General features: G+C 39.9%; 3 protein-coding genes across 4 annotated transcripts in view; all 3 read right to left on the reverse strand.

Annotated features, from left to right (window-relative positions):
• LOC129775472 (acyl-CoA:lysophosphatidylglycerol acyltransferase 1-like) overlaps nt 1–11718 on the reverse strand; it is a 22572-nt gene extending 10854 nt beyond the window's left edge. The window contains exons 1-3 of one of the 2 annotated variants that reach the window (XM_055780257.1): nt 11457–11718; nt 332–849; nt 48–259 (exon numbers count right to left, since the gene is read on the reverse strand). In XM_055780257.1, the coding sequence (XP_055636232.1) occupies nt 48–259; nt 332–354 (235 nt within the window). In that variant the 5' untranslated portion in view covers nt 355–849; nt 11457–11718. Of the gene's footprint in view, nt 1–47; nt 260–331; nt 850–9476; nt 10580–11456 lie in introns of those variants that run through there. The other variant, XM_055780258.1, reaches the window with a different exon arrangement.
• Nucleotides 11719–17347: 5629 nt separating this feature from the next.
• LOC129774588 (uncharacterized protein K02A2.6-like) lies at nt 17348–18556 on the reverse strand. Its single transcript, XM_055778353.1, has 2 exons — nt 18075–18556; nt 17348–17993 (listed from the first exon to the last, which is right to left on the reverse strand). Exons 1-2 carry the CDS (start codon nt 18554–18556, stop codon nt 17348–17350), a joined length of 1128 nt encoding a protein of 375 aa, XP_055634328.1.
• Nucleotides 18557–18637: 81 nt separating this feature from the next.
• On the reverse strand, nt 18638–21595 carry LOC129774589 (uncharacterized protein K02A2.6-like). The gene has a single exon (XM_055778354.1). It carries the CDS (start codon nt 21593–21595, stop codon nt 18638–18640), a length of 2958 nt encoding a protein of 985 aa, XP_055634329.1.
• Nucleotides 21596–25421: the final 3826 nt, after the last annotated feature.

Here is a 25421-nt window from a genome sequence, read left to right on the forward strand (position 1 = left end):
TTATCAATGCATCATTATTTTTTGTCTGTGAGATGTAAAATACATACAATCATATCCGGCCGTAGCCGACCACATCGTAACGTTCGCCAACAGCCAGTGAAACAGAACCCCTTCGATCCTATAGTAGTACTTCTCGTGGATTTTCTTTAGCGGAAGCAACAGAAACATCCATATCAAATAAGTCGGCACACAGTATATGTTGTTCACTATCACAAATACCGTCCGGAACAGTGCCCTGGGATATTTAATAACGTCACAGCTGTGAATCAAAATGAAACGTTTCAAATTAATTCTATCGGAACATAAATCTTATCAAATAAACAAGCCTTACACTAATCCACCGCAAGAGGGCATCGCTGACGTCTAAAAATATGCAGATGAAAACGGTCCGTAAGCTCGTTTCCTTACAAAAGGTCGTGAACCAACCCACCGTCAGACCGAAAAAGGTGAATGACTGCAGACTGTTGCTTGATTTGTCCTAGTCGCCACGAGTCGCCAAATTCCTTGTGCCTTGTGTTTTTGAAGGCCCACTCTCAGCGCATCGTCAGGAATCCTTCTCCACGTGCTCCTCACTGGCGCCAATGATAATGATGGGCAGCAGTTATTGGATGATGGTGGCAATGTTGTTGTTGTTGTGATTGTAATTTGTCTTTTCCACACACTATAAGATGAAGGCTCACTGATACTGTGGTTGTTGTAGTTCTACTGCGACAAATGAATGTGTCCGAAGCGGCGATGGGGCAAAGCAGCATCATTCGTGCTCCCTTCACACTCTCTCTCCCTGCCGATCACTCCTCGTCGTCGTTTTTAGCAGTGGTCTTTCGCAGGTTCAAGTGAAAAGGTTATCGCCTAAATGTGATATTTCGGTAATATGAAAAGAACAGTTATAGTAGTAGATTTAATAATGAGACAAAAATATGTAAATATCGATTATTCATCTCTGGTAGACGGTCGGCCAACCATGCTACTGTGATTCGCTATCAAAAGGACAACGAAAAAAAGGGATGCTGATGATGTTTATAAATAATCATCGACCGGGATGTAATGTCTTCTCGCTTCGTTTCAACTGCCTTCAGGCAGACAGGGAGCTAGCGATACTATACAGTTAGTGGTATGATGCTGCTGAATGAATAATAGGTTTCAGAGCCATCGAGTCTGTTTGAAACCGTGACAATGAAGTCACCATATACATAGTAATGTGAGGAAAAGGAAGCCTTCCTCCGTGATAATGTTTAGAGTAGTGCCGAGCAATGGTGCGCACCTAACTGTTGTCGTCCAATAACTCTTGAAATAAAAGCAAATAAAATTCAGTTTGTTTACCAAATTGTAACTATATATATTACCTTCGAAACGCAGTACAGGTTGGACTCGATTATCCGGAGTATTGATTTTTTTTTCACTCCGGATAATCGAATCCTCCGGTTAATCGATTCATAAAAAAAAGAATTTTCTCTCGGTAAACGTAATATAATTATTATTTGCACTTATTTATTGAACGGTTTTATCTAGCTTGACTATGTTTGTATTTTTTATGACTTTGTGACTTTGTAACTTTGTCTGTAGCGCTGTACCACATTAATAGAAATTTAACTCTCTTTCTGTTAACCGTTTGATCTAAAATTTGGAACACATTTTTATCTCTGATGTCATTATAAAACTGCGTTATCCGTGATCTTGAAAATCCAAGATGGCGGCCGGTACAAAATGGCGGATTATGAACATATTTTCTCAAAATCCCATCAATATGGGTTCTCAAAACCCCATCAATATGGGTATCAAATGAAAGGGCTTCACTAGTAGAATACAGTTATTCATGAAAAATGCAAATCCAAGACGACGGCCGCATATTTTCTCAGAACTCCATCAATGTGGGTATCAAATGAAAGGGATGAAAAATGAAAAATGAAAGGGATTAACTAGTAGAATACAGTTATTCATGAAAAATGCAAATCCAAGACGGCGGCCGCTACAAAATGGCGGATTACATATTTTCTCAGAACTCCATCAATATGAGTATCAAATGAAAGGGATTGACTAGTAGAACACAGTTATTTATGAAAAATGCAAATCCAAAATGGCCTCCACCACAAGATGACCCATATTTTTTTTCAAAGCCCCATCAATATGGGTATCAAATGAAAGTGCTCGACTGGTATAACACAGTAGATCATGCAAAATCAAAGACCAAGATGGCCGCAGTTCCCAAATAAACAATTACTTTTAATGGTTTCATTCAGCTTGCCCTGTTTGTATGTATGTTTGAGTGTTTGTAGGATTGTCCCACATTGATTGAAATTTGACCCCGTTCCTAATCACTGATTGATCTGAAATTTGGAACATACCTTTAATTCTACTGCCATGATAAAACTGCGTATTCCATGATCTTGAAAAATTCAATTTGGCCGCCGTTATAAATGACTGAATGGCTTGACTTGGAGAATACACTACATTATGAACAACATAAATTCAAGAAGGTCGTCGCCACAAAATGGTCGACTATGTATTTTTTTGCAAACTCCTCAATATTGGTATCAAATGAAATGATTTGACTAATAGAATACAGTACATCATCAAAATATTCCGATGAATATTCATCTTGTCGCCATCGCCATCTTGTGGTGGTGGCCATTTTGGATTTGGATTTTTCATGAATAACTGTTCTACTAGTCAAGACCTTTCATTTGATACCCATATTGATGGGGTTTTGAGAAAATATGTAATCCGCCATTTTGTAGTGGATGCCATCTTGGATTTGCATTTTTCAGAAATAACTGTGTTCTACTAGACAAGCCATTTCATTTGATACCCATATTGATGGGGTTGTGAAAAAACTATATATGGAGCCATCTGGTGGAGGCGGCCATTTTGGATTTGCATTTTCCATAAATAACTGTGTTCTACTAGTCAAAATACAAATTATTCAGAATTTCCGAAAATCAAAAATAAAATACTTCGAATCCCGGATAATCGAGCCTCCGGATAATCGAGTCCGACCTGTATACTAATTGATGTAACTTTTCACGAAATAAGTTTGTATTGTATCACTGATTAGTAGCTGAGAAATAAAAGGAGAAACAGATGTCATGATAGTAGCATGCAAAAAAAATCAGTTAATCATTCGTTAGAATATGGGTTGCATTTGAAACTAATAATCCACTGTTTGTTAGATTCTTACACGGATTTTGAAATTTACGCAGTTTCTTTTTACGCGGATTTTGGAATTTACGCGGTTTTTTACGCACCACGTATCCCTCGCGTAAAAAGCGACGCGGTTATGCTGGAATCACACTGGAAGAATAGTTATAGTGATCAACCGGAAATAGCAGCTCTGAAAAACAGAATGCAATTCATACGAAGCATCAGTTCAAAATTTGAATAATACGATAGAATGGGAAGAAAAAAATAACTTAAATTTAGCTAAAATGTCTTTCACACAGTCTTGGAGAAAACAAGAGAAATTGCTATGAGAAACACACTGCAACTATAACTTCGTTATATCATGTTAAAATATAACTTCGTTATATCATGAATTTTCAAAATTTTCAAAAATTCATATCTCTATTTTTGTGAGTTTACCACGGCACTACTATATCTCAAACTTTGTTAAATTGGAAGGGCTTTCCAATAAAAATATACAAAAAATATATCGAAGGGGAGGTGTTTTGAGATAAAATTTTTTTTATCATTTTCAATTTTTTTGAATAACTGTTCTATTTTTGAGTAAGATTTTTTAACAGTAAATTTGAAAGGTTATTTTTCTTAAATGGTTCATTTATTTTCCAACAACTTGGTCATACATTATATTTAAATCAGGCATATGGATTTTATCAGCAGCTTCTCTTGCAGATAGGGCAGCATTCCTTCGATTCACTGCTGCAATTCACTTTAGGATGAAATATTTCAGAATGGTTGTTGAGGTAAGCGTCGATCCGAATGAATTTTCCGTTATATATCATCAGTGGAGAAACAATGACGCTTGTTGCCTCCGCCAAGGCATAAATCCATGCGCTGAACGCCGTCAGGTTGACTGCGGCCAGTGTTTGACGATATATGACGATGATATTCATTATATTGTTTCAATCTTAAAGGCATATTCCGTAATCGATTTTTCTGCCACAGCAATATTGTTCATCTCTCATCCCGTATCGCCTCTAAAGAGGAGAAAAAATTATTCGATTATATTCCAGAATTGGAGTACAGATATGACACATAGTGTGACACACTTTTCTTCGATATTTTTTTTCCTCTTATCAAATTGGGTTACGAGAAGGCAACACAATGTAGTATCGAACTATAATTTCACATGAAGGCTCAATATGAATTCCATGACGAGAAAAACAATCACAATAGGGAAGCGGATAATAGACACTCAATCCAATTACATTTCAGTTTACAATATTATGATGGTTCATACTTCATCGAACACTGCCTTGGGGATTTTTGCACCTCTTATCAACACGTGCATTAGTCATCCTCATAACATTGAATTATTACGAGCTTACCCGAATCCAGTCACGATTCGTTGATTCGCCTATGGTTTCGAGATTAAAGTTTCATCCGCTTGTTTATGTGACCCCAAACACGAGTACTATGGTGGCAGCGAAAATGGTCATGTCAAATTTTAAAAACCGACCATGTACATTTTGTTTAGTGGCCCAAAAAAGTGATCTGTGTGAAGTTTCAGCTCAATCGGGCATGATTTAGGGGTGCCTCAAGCTTAAAAAAAGGGGGTACCTCAAGGTTGAAAAAGAGTTATTACACGGATATCCACGCTTGTCGATGGTGAAGGGGGGAAGGGGTTATGAATGACGTTCACGTGGACAAGCTTAATAAGTATAGTATAAATGAAATCTGAAATTTGTTCAGAATTTTCAAAGATTTTTTAAGAGTGTTTACCCTTCGTACTTCGTGTTTTTTTAATAAATGAATTAAGCTGCCTGAGAGTGTTACCCGGTCGAACATCCATCTTTTCCTTAAATTGTTGAATATCTTCACCGTAATGTATACTTTGAGACTAACTCACATAAAATCACTGATATCTCGGGATCAAATGGGTTAGATACGCAAAAGTACACATTATGCATTTCTCTTCTCTTCTTCATCCAACATTGCACAGCTGTAGTGTGAATCTCTTTCGATAGTTTGTTCCGCAGTTTTATCATCTGTGCAGTGTTCTTAGCTATTAATTTAGGAATTGAAGACAATTGGGTGGATTGGTTAAATTCAAACCAAAACAACCAAAAAGTCAATCAATATTTTGACTTTCGCTCCATCAGGACAAACACCTTGTCAAATCACGAACTTACGAACAAATTTATCCATGAATGTGAATTTAAATCTGCCAGGGACATCATCTAGCTAAGATTTTTTTTCTAGGAACCTAGCCGAAATCCATCCAAGTTTTCAAGTCAAGTAAGTCGTCAATTAGCAAGTATTCTTCGTTGTACTTCATGAACTTCATGTACCCACGTCAGAAAAAGACAACATCTTCTGAAGAGACTTCTTTCAAAAAAGAATCCTGGTTTATTGTTGCAGGAGTTACGAAAAATTCTTTTTTCAGTATGCAGCTTTTTCTGGAATTTAACCATTTTTTATTTTGTGTTTTCCTGGGCACTTTGCAGATCTAACGAGGTATTAATTTTTTTGTCCAGTCTTTTCGGAAACAACGACCTTGTAGTACATTCCATCATCCATCACGACGCAACCGTATTTCATCAGCAAATTCTTGGAGAGCATCCTTGAACGTTTCTGTGGTTCCATATTTTACTTCGCATTACGGTTCCATACAACTTGTGTCTCGACATTTCTCAAACCACCATTTGTTTTTTGAATTTACGATTGCGAAGCTCGTGCCATTTTCTCCGTGTCTTTCGGTGACAAATCCGGGGTCCGTTTGAAAAGAGCAACCACTCTCGAGTGAGTTTTCGGATCAGTTACCTTTGCTTCGATCTCCTGGTTCCCTGTCGATGGTTAGACATTCTTCAAAGGATTTGGAATACCGTGAAGTTTTGGCGAGTTGAACAGTTCAACTCGCTTAAGAGAGGATAGCTCTGATGTTAATTGCGTTCGTGCAGGGTAGATTCGAACTCATCTTGTCACTTAAAATAATAAATTTATTTTCTCATACTGCTTTACGACTCATTCTTTCCCAGCAAACTGCTATATTTTTTAATTCAATGGTTTTTGATTCTCCAAAAACTTTGTCAAATATTCAAGATATGATTCTCTAAGAATCAGACACTATTAGAATTTGTCAATCAACAACGGAAAAATTAAGACTACATAAATGGAGTTTGGGAGAAACCGAAGAGCGATACGAATTAATTCTTGGGTAATGTTAGTAAAAAAAAAAGACGGGTGGGTAATGTCGGGGACATAACCGGAGTGACGTAGGACTATACAAAGGGGTCAGCTTTTGTTAAATATATATTTTAAATATATTGTTTTATTTTCTTCTCCTACGTGAATACCTACCTATCTACCTGAAAAATGGATTAGTTTACTGTTTACTCTTTATGAATATGTTGATGGTTCTGAAAAGAACCTTTGGTGTTGTGTTTTTGTTATCACTCGATATTCCCATCTTGTTCGGTTAAACCTTCCTGTTTAGCTATTGCGTTTAGCTATTCTCCACAGCTTTCACAGTTGGAAAATTTCTTCCCATCCAGCTTGTGACATATTGTTCAGTAAATTACATTTAATGTGACGTGCCGGAGAAACACTTAGCCACTCACTGAAACTAATTGTTGCCTTTATGAGCGCCGAACCGAAGCTGCTCTGTTCTTGATGCGGGTTTTCTGATTGTCGTGAGCAGCTTTGCAAGCCAACTCGAGCACTCCGACGACCGAAACTCTATAATCGCTGTTAGGTATACTGGTGCTCCGGCACCAATCCGTTCGGCCTAGTTACCCTTGCGGAGCAATCAGTGAATGCGACCAACAGGGAACTGGAGACCTGCACGGTTAGAGTGAGACTTTGCCTTTCCCTTAACTTGTCCTCCTTTGTTACGTCCACGATGCCGATGCCGTACCACCACACGGGTTTACGGTTTGAAAGAAAATAAGATATTTTTTTGGGGTCCGCGTGCTTTATACTCTAGCGGTACACACTCACAGGATAGAGACAAATCGGCAGACTCAGCCAGAGGGGCGAGTCCAACGAGACGAACGAATGAGCGTTAAAAGGGAGCGATGGCAAAAAAAATACATTCATTACGATTTGTTCGCTCGTTGGATTCACATGCAGGCTAAAAAGGGTCCTTTTCAGGATCACAAAATTATCTTCAATCTAAAGAGTTTATTGTTTTGTTATCACTCGATATCCCCATCTTGTTTGGCTAAACCTTTCTGTTTAGCGATTGCATTTGCCACTCGCCGCAGCTTTCACAGTTGGAAAATTTCTTCCCATCCAGCTTGTGACATATTTTACAGTAAATTACATTCAATGGCACGTCGCATTACCACCACTCAGTATCGGATTGGAGGTAATTTTAACCTGTAATTGAACATTTGCGATGACAGTGGTACAGTGTCGACTTTCAATGTGGGGTCATAATTTGGACCCCGAACTCTATGTTTACAAAAATGTCCAACTAAATATGGCGCATTACAGGTCCGTCCAATTGGCTAAATGTCGAGATAAGTGTAAATTACTGTACTTTCAATCTAGAAGCAATTTAAGAATTGGTGAAAATCAATAAGCTCAGAACAACTGCCAAATTCACATACTCATCATATCCTGGCAAACAAATTATGAAAAAATCAATTTGTGTTTTATTATTATTTTGGATATTGTTTTAGAAAGCATTGAACTGTATTTCCTAAACTCTTTTTTGGAAGGTTTAATGGCCCTGAAAAGCGCCTTGTTTTATAGAATGGTTCCAATTTAGAAAACTTAGTAATCTTGGTTTTGAAAAAAACCATTTCGAACGCCCTCGATGCCGCCTTGTTCTGGATTTGTCACCAAAGCAGTTTGTATAAAGAACAAACTTTTTTCTTCTGCTACCTGATGCCGTTTTGCGATTGCGTTTGCCACTCGCCACTCGCTGCAACTGCCTGTTGTTGTCTTGATGTGTTCTGTTCTGAATGCGGTTTTTCTTATCGTCGCGAACTGCTTTACCAGCCAACTCGATCACTTCGGCGGCCGAAACTATATAACGCCGGCTAGGTGCACTGGTGCACTGGTACTAACGCGCTCGGCCTAGCTACCCTTGCGGGGAACTCCAGATCAACACGATTCGAGCGGGATTTTGCCTTTCCCTTCACTTTTCCTCCTTTACCATGTCCAGACATGGCTGCTTGGGTTGGTTTGTTGATGTGTTGTGATGCGAACCGATGTGGTGTACGGTTTGAATGAGAATGATCGTTACGGCAGCGGAGCGGGGATTTTTAGGCTGACTGGCTGGCTCGAGAATTATGCATGTGTGAGACTGCGACCAATGTTTCGTTCATTTTTTTCTTTTCCCTTTCCAATCGTGCTTCATTCTATTTCGCTGCTGCTCTGGTTGCCCGTTTTGGTCGGTACGATTTGAGGAGCACAAAATGGACCAATCAAAAATGGGCACATAGTGCAATTATTTATCTCAAGAAAAATTAAATGTTATTCGTTATGATAGATGCGTAGATATATTTTGTATTTTCAATTGATACAAAAACCTTTGCGATCTATTGAGAAATGCTCGAGTTATAAGCGTTCCAAATCTTGCATTTTTTCCTACTTGTTCAGTGCCTAGATTTCCATTTCACCCCCTATATCTTCCGGTTAGACGTCAGACCTACGTCAAAACTCAAAGGACAGGAAAAACACGACTTCTAATAAATCCAATCAGCTTTATTTTTACGAAGCCGATCGTTTGAATTAATATTACAATCAGGATAAAACAAGATTAACGTTACAGTTCCGGTAATAATAAGCTTTAAATATAGTCGCAACTCAATTATTTCTTTGATCCGAGAAAATGCAAAAAATGTCCACGTGGACAAGAAGACAGGGGTTTAGTAAATGTCCACGCTTGTCCACGGTGGGGAAGGGGGAGTATAAAATCATGCTTTTTCCGTCCACGTGGTATGTGGACAGCCCTAAGATCAAAAAATCAAAACTTTGAGCGCTTTGAGGCACCCCTAAATCATGTCCGATTGGGATGAAACTTTGCCCAAATCATTTTTTTGGGCCAATAAACAAAATGTACATGGTCGGTTTTTGAAATTCGATGATGAAATTTTGCCCATACATCCATTGCCACCCTAACAAGTAGGTACTGTGGTACCGTGCACAAATATACATCAAAGCCAGTTGAAACAATATTGCACATTTTTTGGCGAAGGATGCATCTACGCGATGATTCATAGAGAACGCTCAATACATTTAAAAGCGTTTCAACAACCTCAATGCAGGGAGATCACGTCATTGATTCCACGCGACACGATTTTGTGCCCTGCTCTTCGAAAACATCACCATCTAAAAAAAATGAAACTTACCCCCACACGCTGTTTCCACAAACGACAATACATCTGTATCAGATAACCTCCGATATATCCCGTCCACCGATGACTAGTTCGCCGAAGAATTCTGAGTCCAAATTGCGCTGAGCCAAAATTATCGTTCTTTCAAGGTCGCATTACTAATTGATTCTATTATCACATGAGTGTATTATTGTCCAAGCGTGGTACGTTAATTAACACGGAAATGCCAATATTCTCCGCCTCTCTCGGGTGATTTTCGACGGCTGATTAGGAAGTGTTTTACATCACTCATACACATTGACCTCCGAGACCGAGACACGAGACCGTGATCCCTCGAACCGGCTACCAAAAGCAATACTGTTGGTGTGGTGGTCACATACCGGGGGAGGTTGTGAACACCGAACTGCGTCACCTTTTTGTTGACTGATCGTTGTGTGTGCGATTTGTTTAGTTTTATCAGCCACTAGAAGCTTGGGTGGAAGGAGGAAATGGACCGTGCCATGGCGCGACATCGTACGATGGATTGCTTTTTTCATGAAATCAAAATAACCGTCCAATTATGAGAACAGAGAGCGCAGAAATATTCACCAAACCGGTTTGGGAGCAATCTGGTAAAATTGAATCTCTACCAATTTCCCACTAATTGACGATAAGACGGAATAGAGTGTGTGAGCAACATCCACGAAACTGCCCTTCGACAGCGGCACGAGAAGTACACAAACGTTCAATATTATGCTGATTATTTTCGGTGGCGAAGTAGCTCGCGTTTACCTGCTGATAGATTAACCTTCCCTGTGTGCGCGTGTTTTCTTAGAAATGAACATTTAAGTACGCTAAATGCTAAACCATGACCAACTGCTCTTAAATCATTTGCTGTTCAGGTGCAACGAGCCTTCATCTTAACCCTTCTGATATCTGAATACAAACATACGTCAAGCCGTAACAAGTATGGAACATTTATGTGTGCCAGCTAGCTCATGTGAATCTCATAAATTATTCATTTAAACCTGTCTCGTTATCAGCTGCGATTTATTTAATCCCGTCAGCCTCAAACACTATCAGTCAAATGAGTATATGTGCGCGGGGATGAGCAATCCAGTGATGTCATTCTCAAGACAATCGTACAATCGCGTGACAAAATTAGTACATTACATAAAACAAGTAAAATGAAAAAAAAAATCAAAATTGATTTGATTTGAGTGCATGAACACACGAATATTCAGTATTCCAATTTTCATAGCACGCAGTTTCCAGCCGCACAATGTTTACAAACATTTGCCTCTAGCGATTGCTGCGATCTGTGAGGAGCAGAAAATATTGTTCCGATTTCATTTTGGCTTCTTCCAATTCTCACGCACCTTCGCCAGACGTCACCATGGTAGCATTTCCGAATAAACAAATTTTTCAACGCACTCGCAATGATGCAAAAACAAGACAATCCCTCTTCATACAAGACCGAGTAAAAATGAAACCAATTAACACGTCTAAATGGTCGAAATCGCGTGCCAAGCTCTGGGATCACACGGATGAAACATCAATTTATTGATTTTTCGTTTATACCCGTGTCCCTGGCCCGGCCTGCTGCTTATTCCTCTCGCTCTTTGGGCTCTCTCTTTGGGAAGTTTCGCTATTTGGCATGCCATACGCGAGATGAGATAAGCAATGTAAACTCTGATGCTAATACTTTTTTTCCTTCCACCGTCCATGCCTGCTCAGAGCAAACTCTAATGTTGGATCGATTCCAATTGGTTCAACAAAAAAGCCACCCCAAACACAGCAACCTGAATTAATTATTCAATTATTCCAGCGGTGCTAATTGAAATTCGATAGTCGGATCCATTCCTAACCCTGCCCAGCAACAGACAGGAATTTCCCGTTGCGACCTTGATCCGGCCAGTCATTTCCACGGACCGGACCGAGGTTAACTTTTTTTTCCTCAACTCCACATTTCACGAAACCTGCCACATTAACACACAAGAATAAAAAATTACTCACATTTTCATTCATCATCACATATGTTCACAAATGTCCGTAGTTTCCAAGAATCGCAACCGCAAAACAAATTGTGCTAATGATGCGATAGAATACACTTTTGGGTTCGATTGTTTTTGCCTCACACGCATCCAATTTTGCACAAACGCCAATTTTTTTTTTACTTCTTCACTCGACAAGCACTTCAGAACGCAACAAGATGATAGGAGGGGACCGCAATTACTGAGGAAAATGTCAAAAGTTCTGAAGTTTTCCTGCAACCGTGTCGTGCGCGGACGAGCGGCAGATCTGCAGCGATGTGTGCGTGTGATGTTTTGCCAAACAACGGAGACACCCGCTGATGAAACGTTTTTTGCTCATGTGCACGATTGTTATAATTTAGTTAATTTTTGCCTAATTTTCAAATATGCGTTGACGGCAGTGCGCTTCGTGCTCCATCGACATAAAAGGAAATCTGCAATGGTTTTTGAAGTAGAATAAAAATTTACAAAACAAAAATAATAAATGAAGATAAGCTCATTCATATCAAATAACTATTTGTGATAGTCTCAGATTGATTAAGGCTCTTTTGGCGAGGAAGCCTAATAAACATTCATCTTATTTCCTCACCAAAATAACGGAGCAGATGAGTGTACTGATCGAAAGATCTTGTGAGATAACCCTACACTAGGGTGCCAATGGTCATCTCGAATTTGAAAATTTACCCGATAAAAATGTTCACCACCTCGAAAAAAACACCCTATGTAAAATATCAGCTCAATCGGACTTAATACTTATGACAGACAATCAGCTGTACTTGCGTTGTACTTCGAAAATTGTATGTCTGTCACCATGTACAGCGCTAGAACCATGCAAGCAACTCGGTACAATCGCTGTACCTGTACCGACCTATTTTACCGCTGTACATGGCTACAGTTGTACTGTGCGCAGCGCCATAGACGGTTAGTGGTGGGTAGCATGAACAAATCGTATCAAAACACTTGGCAAACATTCTTTTCACTGACTTTCTCTTGAGTTAATAACTCAGAATGGAAATTTGCTTGTTGTGTTTGATAGTTTAGACGCTAAATAAAAACCTTTTTCATTGAAATATGTGGTGAAAATTGGAAAAATTCTGATTGTCAGTTTGACATACGGTACAATGTACAACCAAAGTATGTCTGTCATGGTACGATAGTACCTGTACAACGCTGTACTCTTACAACGCAAGTACAGCTGTATGTCTGTCCCTGGTATAAGACAGAGTGGCGCAAAGCGGACAAAGTTTGTGTTTTTTGAAAATCGAAAAATCACCCAAGCGGGGAGAAAAGAAAATCGGAGTTTTCGAAAAAAAATGATGCCAAATGTCTCAAAATTGCATGAAACGTTGAGATCTAGTGTCATCTCGAAAAAACATTTTTTGTCAAAAATCGACACTCAGGGACTTTTTTTTAGGAATACAAGACGAAACGTATGGTTTTGGGAGCCAATAAAAATAGTTATCTTGATTTTGGATTTGATTAGTTGATTTTCACGTTGATTTGCTTTCCTTCAAACACTCACGAACCTTAATCGTGATCGCTTTAGTAATCAATTGAATCTACCTTTGGCAGCCCATAAAGACCAGCAACGTATGGTGATGTGGTGCAAACTACACAAGTGCCCTCCTTCTTCTTCTTTCTTCTTCTTCAATGGCACTCTACAAATCTACAAACTAGGAGATTGTGATGTATAACATCTGACGACATTTGGATACGACATTAGTTTGTATAAGGTAAACTATTCTCTATCAGAATAGTCGGCCCGAATGCAGTTTTAAATTGCTAAAATTTGTATGAATTTTTTTTGCGTTTTTTTTAAATTTCGTACTTGGCGTTATTTGATTATTACGTTGTACTGACGCTAGTTTCTATGAATTTTCATTTATTCTCACCAAAACTCGCCATTATAATATAAAATTATCTTTAGACACAATTTTTGTATGACATTTTTACACCACTTGCAATCAAAAGGGATTTTCATTTACATAAAGCACTGATTTCATTTGGGAAAAATAATTTATTATTCTCGTGAGGGAAAGAATGAATCATGTTTCAACCATCTTCAGTTGTTTCTTCAAAACCAATCTTCAGTCATATCTTCAGTGATAAACAATCGGATTGAATAATTTCGTTGTCTTACAGTAATTTACATTTAATGCGACATGCCGAGGCACCACTCAGTGTCGCATTGGAGGCGAATTTGACCTGTAATTGGACATTGGCGATGAGAGTGGTACAGTGTCGACGTCTGGTGGCGACTTTCAATGTGGGGCCATAATTTGGGCCCCTCCAATCAGAGATAAAAATGTCCAAACGTGTCGCATTACAGGTCTGTCCAATTATCAAAATGTCGCATTAAATGTAAATTACTGTAATATATAATACTAGCTGACCCGGCAAACGTTGTTCTGCCATATAAATTATTTCTAGTGAATATTTTGGCTGTTCAATAAAAAATAACTAATGTATTGTAAGAGTGTTTAAATGTTTTGATGATCCGTAAAATTTATCGATTGTGATCGATAAAAGATCCACGTGGATATCGAGCAGATACATGAAGTTTTGACCGTGTATTGTATTGGACCGGGGGAATGTGGACCTTCTGATCCCGCGTGTGTGACATGCTTGATCTCTTTAAAGTCAAGAAGAAAGTGAAAAAAATAATATATATATAAAAAAAATATATATACAATTTTATAATTTTTTATCATTCAACCGAATACATCCAGCAACATGTTGAACGGAACACGTGTAATGGAGCTCATTAAAGACATAATTTCTTTTTTTTTTGAACACACGTACTGTCGTTTGAACAAAGGCTGTGTCGATGTTGCTCATGATTGCGTCTCGCAAGTGAATGTATTCTGTTGTTTGTGTCATAGGAATAGCAGTCGTTCGCTCTCTACCTTTGCGTATATTTTTACGATGAAGAGGACGAAGTGCCATCTGCCATTTAATAACGTAAATAAATTCGTCCTGTTTGAAAAACGAACGACGGTTCATTTCTTTGGTATTGTTGATATAAAAATACAAATATCGCGATTAAAAATAGTAGATAGGGGTGAAAATTGGTTATATATGTGTTTTTTCATACCAAATTTATGCAAATAATACAAAAAAAAAACAAAATTATTCAGAAAAAATAATTTTTGCATAGGACCACCCAAATCGGTATTAAATATATAGTAAACGGTATCCTAGCGGTATTATATTTAGTTTACGACCTATTCTCATGCCTACCAAGTTTTTTGAGTATAATTTCATAGAATCGGTAGAGCCGTTTCGGAGGAGTTCGACCACGAACATCATGACACGAGACTTTTATATATATAGAAGATAATCACCTCTATTCCGATACTCGGGTTTGAAATTAGCAAAATTATGCATTTTGTAACCCGTTCGACTTCGAATAAGCACATTTATCAATCCGTTCGACTTCGAATTATTTGAAATTTGTTTTTCATCAATGCAAGGATGCCAAATTCGCGGACATGTTCGCAATTTTACTGATATTTAATTTTCGTCGCAAACTCTATTCTGTTGCAGACTTATATTTTCAGTTGCAGATTGCAGGGATATGGTATTTCTCTTCTTTATGGTTTGGTTCTGTTTCCTGCGCTAACAACCTCTTGTAAACTTTGTAAACAAAACACATTACGCTTGTGCCCAAGCTCGCCCGTGATCAGTCTGTCTCTTTCACGCTTCAAGGAAATAATTCCCCTTCTGCTTTCTTCCGTACTGTTTTCATATACCGCTCCCCTAACCAACTTAGTGACGAAACGGCCTCACCTAGTACCATAGACCCGTCTTGGTTTTCATCAAGGCGCCTAGAAGTATATACTAAGGTGGGCCAACTTGCTAAAACCACTCTTCAGCCATCTTGGAAGTTTACTGTGTTTTGTTTGTAAACAAAACACAATACGCTATTGCCGAAGGTCGCTCGTGATCAGTCTGTATCTTTCACGCTACAACCAAATAATTCCCCTTCTACTTTCTTCCGTGCTGTTTTCATATACCGCTCCCCTAACCAACTTAGTGACGAAACGGCCTCACCTAGTACCATAGACCCGTCTTGGGTTTTCATTAGCCGATTGGCGATCTAACGCAAAACGTAAACGATCGGTGAGACATCTGGATTTTGTTTTTGAACTAATAGCGAATTCGTTTTTGTTCAGTTTCAACCCCAGTGCCGCACTAACTGCTGTCAAAACGTTTTTTTATTCACTCAGTTTCGCACTCAGTGTCGCACTAGTTCGCCCCGAAAGCTGTTAGTTTCGCACTGAGATGTTTCACGGGTTGGCACTCGGGTTCACCAATACAACTATACTGAACTGTCAAGTTCCGAGTATTGTTTTGGAAAATCTAAAAATAGAGACTATGAAAATGGAAAACCTGCTGCTCTTGCTTTTGTATTATTTGAATCGTAATCCAATTCGGATTCTGATTTTGAAGAGTATATTCGGGTAGACGGCATTAAGCTCCGTGTGCTTTCATTGGGAGGCGAAAATTATTATGGATATTCAGGAGGAATAAACATGCTCTCAAAATCAAAATTAGGAATGAAAATTTACTTTAACGTATCGAATATTTATTTTATGTGATGAAATAAGAGGGTTTTTCTCCGATATCGCAGAAACATTGAACGAAAACTGTGTCTAATGATGATTTTATATTATAATAGTAATTATTTGTGGAACAAACAGGAAATGCATCGACAAATGGTTAAGTGAGTGTCAGGACTACATGTGTTAGGTAATCAAACAATATGAAGTAAAAATTTTCATTCAAACTTTTATATTTTTACACTGCACTTGGCCCTTCTGATCTTATAGAGAATACTTTACCTCCCAAGCACTAATATCTCCACCAGACGTCGACACTGTACATTTGTCGTCGCAAATATAAACAAATCAGACTATACAACGCACACCAACAAACCACCGCATTCGTGGAACTGAGAACGTTTTTTTATTACAGAGTCAGTGTGGCACTGACTCAGTTTTAAAAACGAATTCGCTATAAGAAAATGATGCTAATGTAACCTAAAACTCAAAAAACAAATCACGTATATTTTACTTCCGGGCTTTCCAAGGTAGTTCTCACATGCAGAATCGTGCATTTTTCTACTTGTGTTTGATTGTGCTCTCGAATTTCGTTCTTTAATTCAACCATTGTCAACATTTTTATAGTTTTCACTACTGAAAGAGGTAAATAAATAACATGTTATAAATAAAATTGCGCAGAATTAAATTTCTTACAAACTCATCGCAACCAAATAATCTTTTATGATTATAACATTGTAATTTATGGAAAGAACTACAAACCTTCCATAAGCTCACATGGCAAAATTTAAAACCATCATCACTTTCACAGCAGCGCCGCCTAGGTGTAGATTTGTACGTTAGATCGCCAATAGTTCAAGACGTTTGCTGTGCAGACTATTTCAGAGCGTCTCGAAGGTATGTATATGTTACAGACTCCAGCAAATGGAAAGACTTGTTTGTTAGTATGTCTATATTCTTCGGAGGTTGGAACAATACTTAATAATGAAAATTATGCTGTCAACCAGCTTGATTATTCATGGGCTTCTAGGATGATCTCTAATGTGGTTTCTATGGAACATCTCCCCCTTAAAAGAGATCGTACGGTGCAAGCCATGCTGGAAGCCTTCGGTTACGAACGGGTTGATTGGAGCACTGTGGTTCAATGACTTCAACAACGGCTTCAGGGACTGGAACCTCTTCTTGATCCAATGTTGGTTCGGTAGGAGGTTGGAACAATACTCAATAGTGAAAATTATGCTGTCAACCAGCTTGATTATTCATGGGCTTCTAGGATGATCGTCTAATGTGGTTTCTATGGAACATCTCCCCCTTAAAAGAGATCGTACGGTGCAAGCCATGCTGGAAGCCTTCGGTTACGAACGGGTCGATTGGAACACTGTGGTTCAATGACTTCAACAACGGCTTCAGGGACTGGAACCTCTTCTTGATCCAATGTTGGTTCGGTAGGAGGTGGTGCCTCAGGTGGTTGTTGACCTGAGGGTGGCATCTCGGGCAGTACTTCAGGTGATTGTTGGGCTTTTTCCAAATCAGGATCGGCAGTTTCATTGGGGCATGGGGTACACAAATCTTGCATACCAAATTCCTCAAGCAGCATAGTCCATGGCAAACTTGTCTCAGTAGCATCACTAGAGGATTCCAGATGACGCTGTCGTAGCTGATTCGTATGAGAACGGATAAGACGACCGGATTCTAGGAGGACAGCATACATGACTGGACCTTTCTTCTCGATCACCTTGCCAGGAACCCAGGAGACTTGATTGCGATGATGAACCTCTGCATACACCAAATCATTAGTGCAGAACTCTCTCTTGACGGTGCCATGGTGTCGATTGAACTGGTTATTTTGCTTACTGTTTACAGCTGGTGTCGGTGTCTTCCGGGGTTTGAGCAGATCCAGAGTAGTAGTGATGGGTCTACCAAGGAAAAGCTCTGCAGGAGACTTATGATCAGGAGCACTTCGATTGGGCGTGGATCGATAAACGGAAAGGAAAGTTTGAAGATGTCGGAAAGTTGCTGGATTTCCTCCCTCTCGTAACTTCTTGAGTCCTCTCTTGAGTGTTTCCACAAAGCGCTCAGCCTGTCCATTAGACTGTGGATGGTAGGGCGCAATCGTTAAGTGGGTGATTCCAGCTTCTTCACAGAATTGCTTGAATCTGGCGCTAACAAATTGCGATCCATTATCCGAGACGAGAGTTTTGGGATTGCCGTATCTTGCAAATATCTCGTCTGGCATCTCCAGTGTCTTTGTCGTACTTGTGCTTCGAGTGCGATAGATTTCTGGCCATTTTGAATATGCGTCGATTACCAGAAAGTAGTAGTATCCATTGATTGGGCCAGCATAATCAATATGGACTCGTTCCCACGGCTTCGATGGAATGGGCCACGACTCCAGGTCCGTCTTGCGTGGTGACTTAGCAGCTTCATCACAGGATCTACAGCAGCGGACGTAGTCTTCGACGACATCATCGATGTTGGGCCAGTACACGAAACTCCTCGCTAGGGATTTCATCCGCTCCATTCCTGGATGGCCTCGATGCAGTTGGTGGAGAATGCGTTTGCGAAAACGGTCTGGCACAACGACTCTATCGCCGAACATGATTCAACCTTGAACGATCTGCAGACTGTCTCGGCGAGTGAAGAATTGTTGAGCAACTGGATCATCAATTTCCTTGGAATACTTGGGCCATCCTTCATTGATATGGAACACCACCGATTGGAGAACAGGATCTCTTGACGTTTCAGCAGCGATAATTTCAGACGTCACGGGAAGACTAGAAGTTGACATCGGCTTCCATTTGTACAGAAGCAATGACATATTCTTCATCGGCTGTTGCATGGAAATTTCATCAGTCTTGAAAGGACTGATGAAATGCCATGAAAATTCTTCAGTGCGCACGAACTGGATGTCGAAATCGTACAGCATCAGCGTAAGCGCCCAGCGTTGAAGTCGGTTGGCCGTGTATACCGGAATTCCTTTTTTGCTTCCGAACACCTTGAGAAGTGGTTGGTGATCAGTCTGCAAGGTAAATTTCCGGCCGAACAACATCTTGTGAAATCGTGTCACAGCAAAAATCAGCGCCAAAGCTTCTTTCTCGTTCTGGCCGTAATTTTTCTCTGCAGGGGTCAGTGATCTTGAAATGTGCGAAATTGCCTTCACTGATCCATCCGGGAAGCGATGCATAATAACAGCGCCCAAGCCGTCTTTGGATGCATCACCTGCTACGATGATTTCCTTGTTCGGGTCGAAGTGCGTCAGCAACAAGTCGGAAGTGAGCAGCGTTTTGAACTTGTCGAATGACTTCTGGCAGCTTGCAGTCCATTCCCAATTGACGTTTTGTTTCAGCAAGTAGTCCATGGGTGCTCTCAGCTCCTTCATCTGCTTGACGAATCGCCCATAATAATTGATAACTCCAAGATACGATCGAAGCTGTAATACGTTCATTGGAGCTGGCATCTGCGAAATTGGGGTAGTCTTCGCTGGATCAGGTCGTAAGCAGCCTTTGTCGATTATATGACCTAGAAACTTGATTTGCGATAGGCCAAATCGACATTCTTCGATCCTCAGATGAAAACCGTACGTCTTTATCCGTTCCAGAAATTTATGGAGGCTGCGATCGTGTTCTTCCTTTGTCCTACCGGCTATCATGATCTCATCCAGATACGGTTTCACTCCAGGAATACCAGCGACCATGCTATCGATAATCCTTTGGAACGTACCAGGAGCGGACTTGATTCCAGGCGGCAGACGGTTGTATTTGAACAGTCCACGATGAGTGTTGATCGTTAGATACTTCTGAGATTCCTCCTCAACCTCGACTTGCTGGTACGCATCAGATAGATCGAGTTGGGAGAAATACCGGCAGCCAGCCAGATCAGCAAAAACATCATCTGGATGCGGAAGCGGATGGGCATCTGATTCTAGTGCGTTGTTCAACCCTGTAGAGTAGTCGCCGCAGATACGGACGGAAACGTTGTCTGACTTCCGGACCACGACTATCGAGGTTGCCCAGTCGGAAAACTTCACTGGTGAGATTATTCCCTTGTCTTGAAGACGTTGAAGTTCGGCATCCACCTTTGGAAGGGCAGCATATGCAACTGGTCTCTTTGGACAGTACACTGGACGGACGTCGGGCTTCAGGTAGAGTTTAACCTTCGCTTTGGTGCACCGGCCTAGTGTTCTCTGGAACACTTCAGGAAACTTCGTACGCAGCTTTTGCTCAGTGTCTTCCGGTTTATGATGGATAGCATTAACCAGCGAGCTGAATGGAATTGACCACAGATCGAATAGGTCGATTGTTTCAATTCCAAGGACATCCAAATCGGAGCTTGATGACACGTAGACAATACCAGCTTTCGTCACGCTTTGGATGGTTAATTCAGCAAGGAACTCACCAGTCATGTCGATCTTATTTCCGGAAGCGCTGATGGCGGTGATTTCAGTTTCGCTGATGGCTGGTTTTCCGATCGCCTTCCAGGTTTGCGTAGAAATGATCGTGATATCGGAAGCGCAATCCAACTGGAGAACAGAATTGTTGCCATTGATTCCGACGGTAACGTATTTCCTCTTCCCTTGGAGATCGATGCGTTTCACCGAAATTCCTTTGGACTTCACGTATTCCTTGGATTTCGGTTTTTCGAATTTCTTTGCAGACTTCGGTTTTGATTCCACGTATGAGCAGTAACCTTCTTTGTGCCCCTTCCGTTTGCACTTGCTACAGCTGTGGTCTTGATAGGGGCATTCCTTCACAAAGTGTAAATCACCGCAGAACCAGCACGGAGATTTCGGTTGCTTCTTCTTAGCAGGCTTGGTAGAAACGGCGTTTACGACGGATTTTTCCGGAACGGGCTTCTCTACCATCTTGGTGTCCTGCTTCAGATTTTTAAACCGATGACACTCCTCGACGAGATTTTCCAGTGTGAGCTTCGTGCCGTCTGCTGGCGGAGCATGCTCTTCAGCTTCTAACTTACCGATCAATCGAGTTCGGATGTCTGCATCGCGGGGAGAGTGTAGACCGCAAACAAAACGTAGTGCCTTGAATTGGTCGTCGGTGAGCTTGGTCAGCTGGAATGCTTCGCAGTGCTTGTTCACAGAGGCAGCGTAACTTGAAAAATCGTCTGCTTCGTTCTTGACATATTGTAGACAACGGTAGCGATCGTTAAACAGAGAGGTTTGGCGGCCAAAAAGCTTCTTAAGTTTCTTCACCGTGTCGTCCAGGCCGAAATCGCGGGGATGCTTTGGCAGGATACTGTTTACGTACCGCTCATGGAACTTGGTGCCCATCTTCCTCAAGAGTAGCCTCACCTTCGCCGGATCGTCCAGATTCTTGTCGTCAACCTTGAAGATATCCTCGTAGCGCGCGAACCATGCATCGAAAAACACTCCACCGTCAGGATCGTAGTAGAAGTCTTCAATTCCCGTGGCCAACGATTCGATGATTTTCTCACTTCCCGGTTGGTTGGCTTGACCGGTTCGGTTGAGAAGTTGAATCTGCTCTTGTTGGCTAGCTACCAGTTCAGTGAGCCGGAGAATTGCGTTCCTCAAATCCTGGTCGGACATCTTGCAAGGGCTTAGTATGTCTATATTCTTCGGAGGTTGGAACAATACTCAATAGTGAAAATTATGCTGTCAACCAGCTTGATTATTCATGGGCTTCTAGGATGATCGTCTAATGTGGTTTCTATGGAACAGTATATTTCCTATTCTAAATATTGATTATTTGCGATGTGAACTGCGAAATTTTCTTACATTTGAAAATGTAAAGCATTGTGTAATTTCATTGATTTTCTTGTTTAAAACTATCATTTTTCAGATGCCAGAAGCAACCGGAGATGTGGAAACCTTTGCGTTCCAGGCTGAGATTGCTCGGCTGATGTCGCTTATCATCAACACGTTCTACCCGAACAAAGAAATATTCTTGCGTGAATTGGTCACTAACTCTTCGTATGCTCTCGACAAAATTCGTTGTACATCGCTCATCGAACCCTCAAAATTGGACAGCTGTTTATCAAGCTCATTTTTAACAAGGAAGCTGGAACTCCGATTAACATCGATACTTGTATCGGAATGACCAAAACCGATCTGGTTAATAACCTTGGTACGATCGCCAACATATGGAATATTGCTAGCAACTGTTTCCATTTGCAGGATGCTATCTTAAAAGATTTTTATAATAAAATTGACAATTTGATAGATGTAAGCATTATTTTTTGACGTAGGACTACGTCTTTCATTTCTATACCGGGGTGTAAAATCAAAGTTTCGAAAACGAAAGCGTTACGCCGGAGACCGAGATTTTGAGTGTTAATAGCTCTTAAACAACTGAACGAAATGGTATGATAAACACTTCATTCGAAAGATAAAATGTCTACGCGTTCTATACTTGTTACTTTCTGATCCAAAAACTTGTTTCAATAGTCTAAAATTTGCTTTCAAAACAGGCTATTGAAATCACCAATCGGTATATAAGCGAGCGCCGCTCGGAAATCCGCTCAGTTCTAATTGAACAGCGATTGGAGCATGTTGTCGCTGTTGTGGTGAAGCTCTTCATTTATCATAAGCGCGGATGAACGGTGTCACCAAGAGCCTGTTTGTGCACCTTAGGCCAGAAGAGAATCCATCAGGAGGAAAGTGATGCCACAAACGGTTCCCCGGGAAGATCTCGAAGCAGCCGCCACACACACACACACACATACACGCGCGGAATTCTTTCCATTTGGATGCCATTCAGCATCGAGAAAGATCCGGAAAATAATCTGCCAGTTCCTCTAGGAATTTAAAAATACATTCATGTAAAAGAGTTTATTTGAATGTTTTCTATCCATGTAACACTGTGACCAAATATGTTTCAATCAAGTGCTATTAACAGGTGGTTATCGAGTTAGCATAAACCACTGATGGGCTTCCAGTATCGAGGAAAATGTGGAAATATCCAATCGTTACTGAAAATAATCTGCCAGTTCCTCTGGGAATTTAAAATTACATTCATGTGAAAGAGTTTATTTTAATGTTTTCTATCCATGTAACACTGTGACCAAATACATTTGGTTTTATGATTTTTCAATCAAGCGCAATTAACAGAATAGCTTCTGAAGATTATTCTTCCCCATCAGTAGGATATTTCCGTATCCAATATTGTATGCGCCCGCAATCGATTATTGCTCAGTCGCCGAAAGTTCCGAGCTCAGAGAGTTCATTCCCCTCTAATTCCAGTATCGAGGAAAATGTGGAAATATCTAATCGTTACTGAATATAATCTGCCAGTTCCTCTGGGAATTTAAAAATACATTCATGTGAAAGAGTTTATTTTAATGTTTTCTATCCATGTAACACTGTGACCAAATACATTTGGTTTTGTGATTTTTCAATCAATCGCAATTAACAGGATAGCTTCTGAAGATTATTCTTCCCCATCAGTAGGATATTTCCGTATCCAATATTGGATGCATAAAACCTTGTGCCTACAACGTAACGCTCTCGTTTTCGAAGTTCCCCAAATATTCATTCATTCAGAATGAATTCAGATTCAACTTCAAACAAATGATCTCTAAATCAACGATAGTCCTACGTCACCCTTGCGGTTATACCATAGATATAACCCACTTCCTGTTTTTCATTTTCATTATTGTTTCTCGCTTTTTTACTCTTCGGCTCATCTTCATGGACAAATATTGCATTTTAGAGTAGGCTGGATCAATCCAATAAGGATTTTCTTCTACATCCTTAGCATATTTGAGAAGTGCCTCACGAGGATCTTGATCATCTTCCACTCTTTTGTTCAGATCAAAACTCCTAATTACATACGACGTCAAGGTGCCTCGGGAACTGGTAACACGCCCCCTTTGTTCACTGGTAGTGAGCAAATTTGGTCGTTTGGAATTGACAAGAGCCAAACGATCCTTCTCCTACTTCTTCCGATGAGAGCGAGACTTTCTCCTAACGGAACATCGAAAACGTGTGAAAATTAATGATTTGGGCGGCTCTGATCACTCCCGCATCTTTTCCGGTGACAGATACGATCCACGCAATGCTTGGCTCCTCTCACACAATCACAATCCGCAGATTGTTCCATTTCCACACCCAAAATCTGGTTCAACTTCGGATGCCAAAGAGTTCGAATTCCATGTGAATCAGTAAATGTAATAATCGTTCCGAAGGTGGCTTGCGGAAAAAAACTTTTGTTTTTGTTTTGATTTCACAGTTGTATGACAGCTGCGATGAAAGTTCGAAATTCACCGCCCTTTAGGATTTGAGGTGAACGGGTAGAATGCAAAATATTCGAACTCGATCGGATTGTGAAATCCAATCAATCCAATCGCCGATCGTGAACCAGAATGAGGGTGAATACTTTTATTTTGCTTTTTTTGCCTACCACTACATGAAAACAGTAGTGAGTAATATGCCTGATATTTTTTTTACGTTGGTTGCAGTTAAACATCTTAAACATCTAAGTGGTGCGGACTCAATCCACTTCATTTTCAAGCAAATTCATGCATGTTTTCAAGCGATTTCTTGCAATAAATTCTCAGACCACCAGGGATGCCAGATTTACAAATATGTTTGTAAATTTACAGACATCTGTAAAACACTTTTCATTTTTGTTGTAGACTTTTTGGATACAAAAATATTTCACAGGTTTTTGAAAAATAAGAGGCTTTATTCATCACATCAAAGATATTCGACTCACCATATGACATTTTTCCATAGTTTTAATACAGAAAAGTTATTATATTTAGTTTATATCAATACACATGACGTTAGACCAGCGATACTCAACCTGCGGCCCGGCAGTCTTTCTGGTTGGCCAATCTGGTGTGTATAAAGTTTGAAACTCGTACTTTTGCCATGACATCATTGCAGACGAAAGAGAGAATACGGTTATTCACAATTAATGAAAAATTGCATTCTCTGCAGGAAAGGAAAAATCTTGAATGAAAATTGTCTCTGATAATTATTTTCTGTTCTAGATAAGATTGTTTTGCTGAAATGCAAGGAGATTTATTGAAGAATAGTTAAGTTAGGGTCAGGACTATGTCTTCTAAGTATTTAAACAACATCGAATAAAAATTTTCATTCTATTTTCAACAACTTACATTCGCTTTCGGGTCTGCTTATGACGAAATATGGGTTATTGTTCGATATTATTACCACAGACATGGTTCATGGCCGTGTGGTGATCTAAAACTTGTATAGCCTTGCATGGCGGATGGAAAATATTCACTGCATTTTCTTATAAATTTCATCAACGACAAGACCGCAAGCCTTGGTGGATGTCCAATATATCAACGAAGAAATACTGATTTTAATAAAAATTAACAACGCGTATATATGTGTATGTATGTATGTGTAGATTGTTGAAATATTTAAACACACTTACAACACATAA

The sequence above is a fragment of the Toxorhynchites rutilus genome, chromosome 3 (genome assembly GCF_029784135.1).
Source record: "Toxorhynchites rutilus septentrionalis strain SRP chromosome 3, ASM2978413v1, whole genome shotgun sequence".
Lineage (NCBI taxonomy): Eukaryota > Metazoa > Arthropoda > Insecta > Diptera > Culicidae > Toxorhynchites > Toxorhynchites rutilus.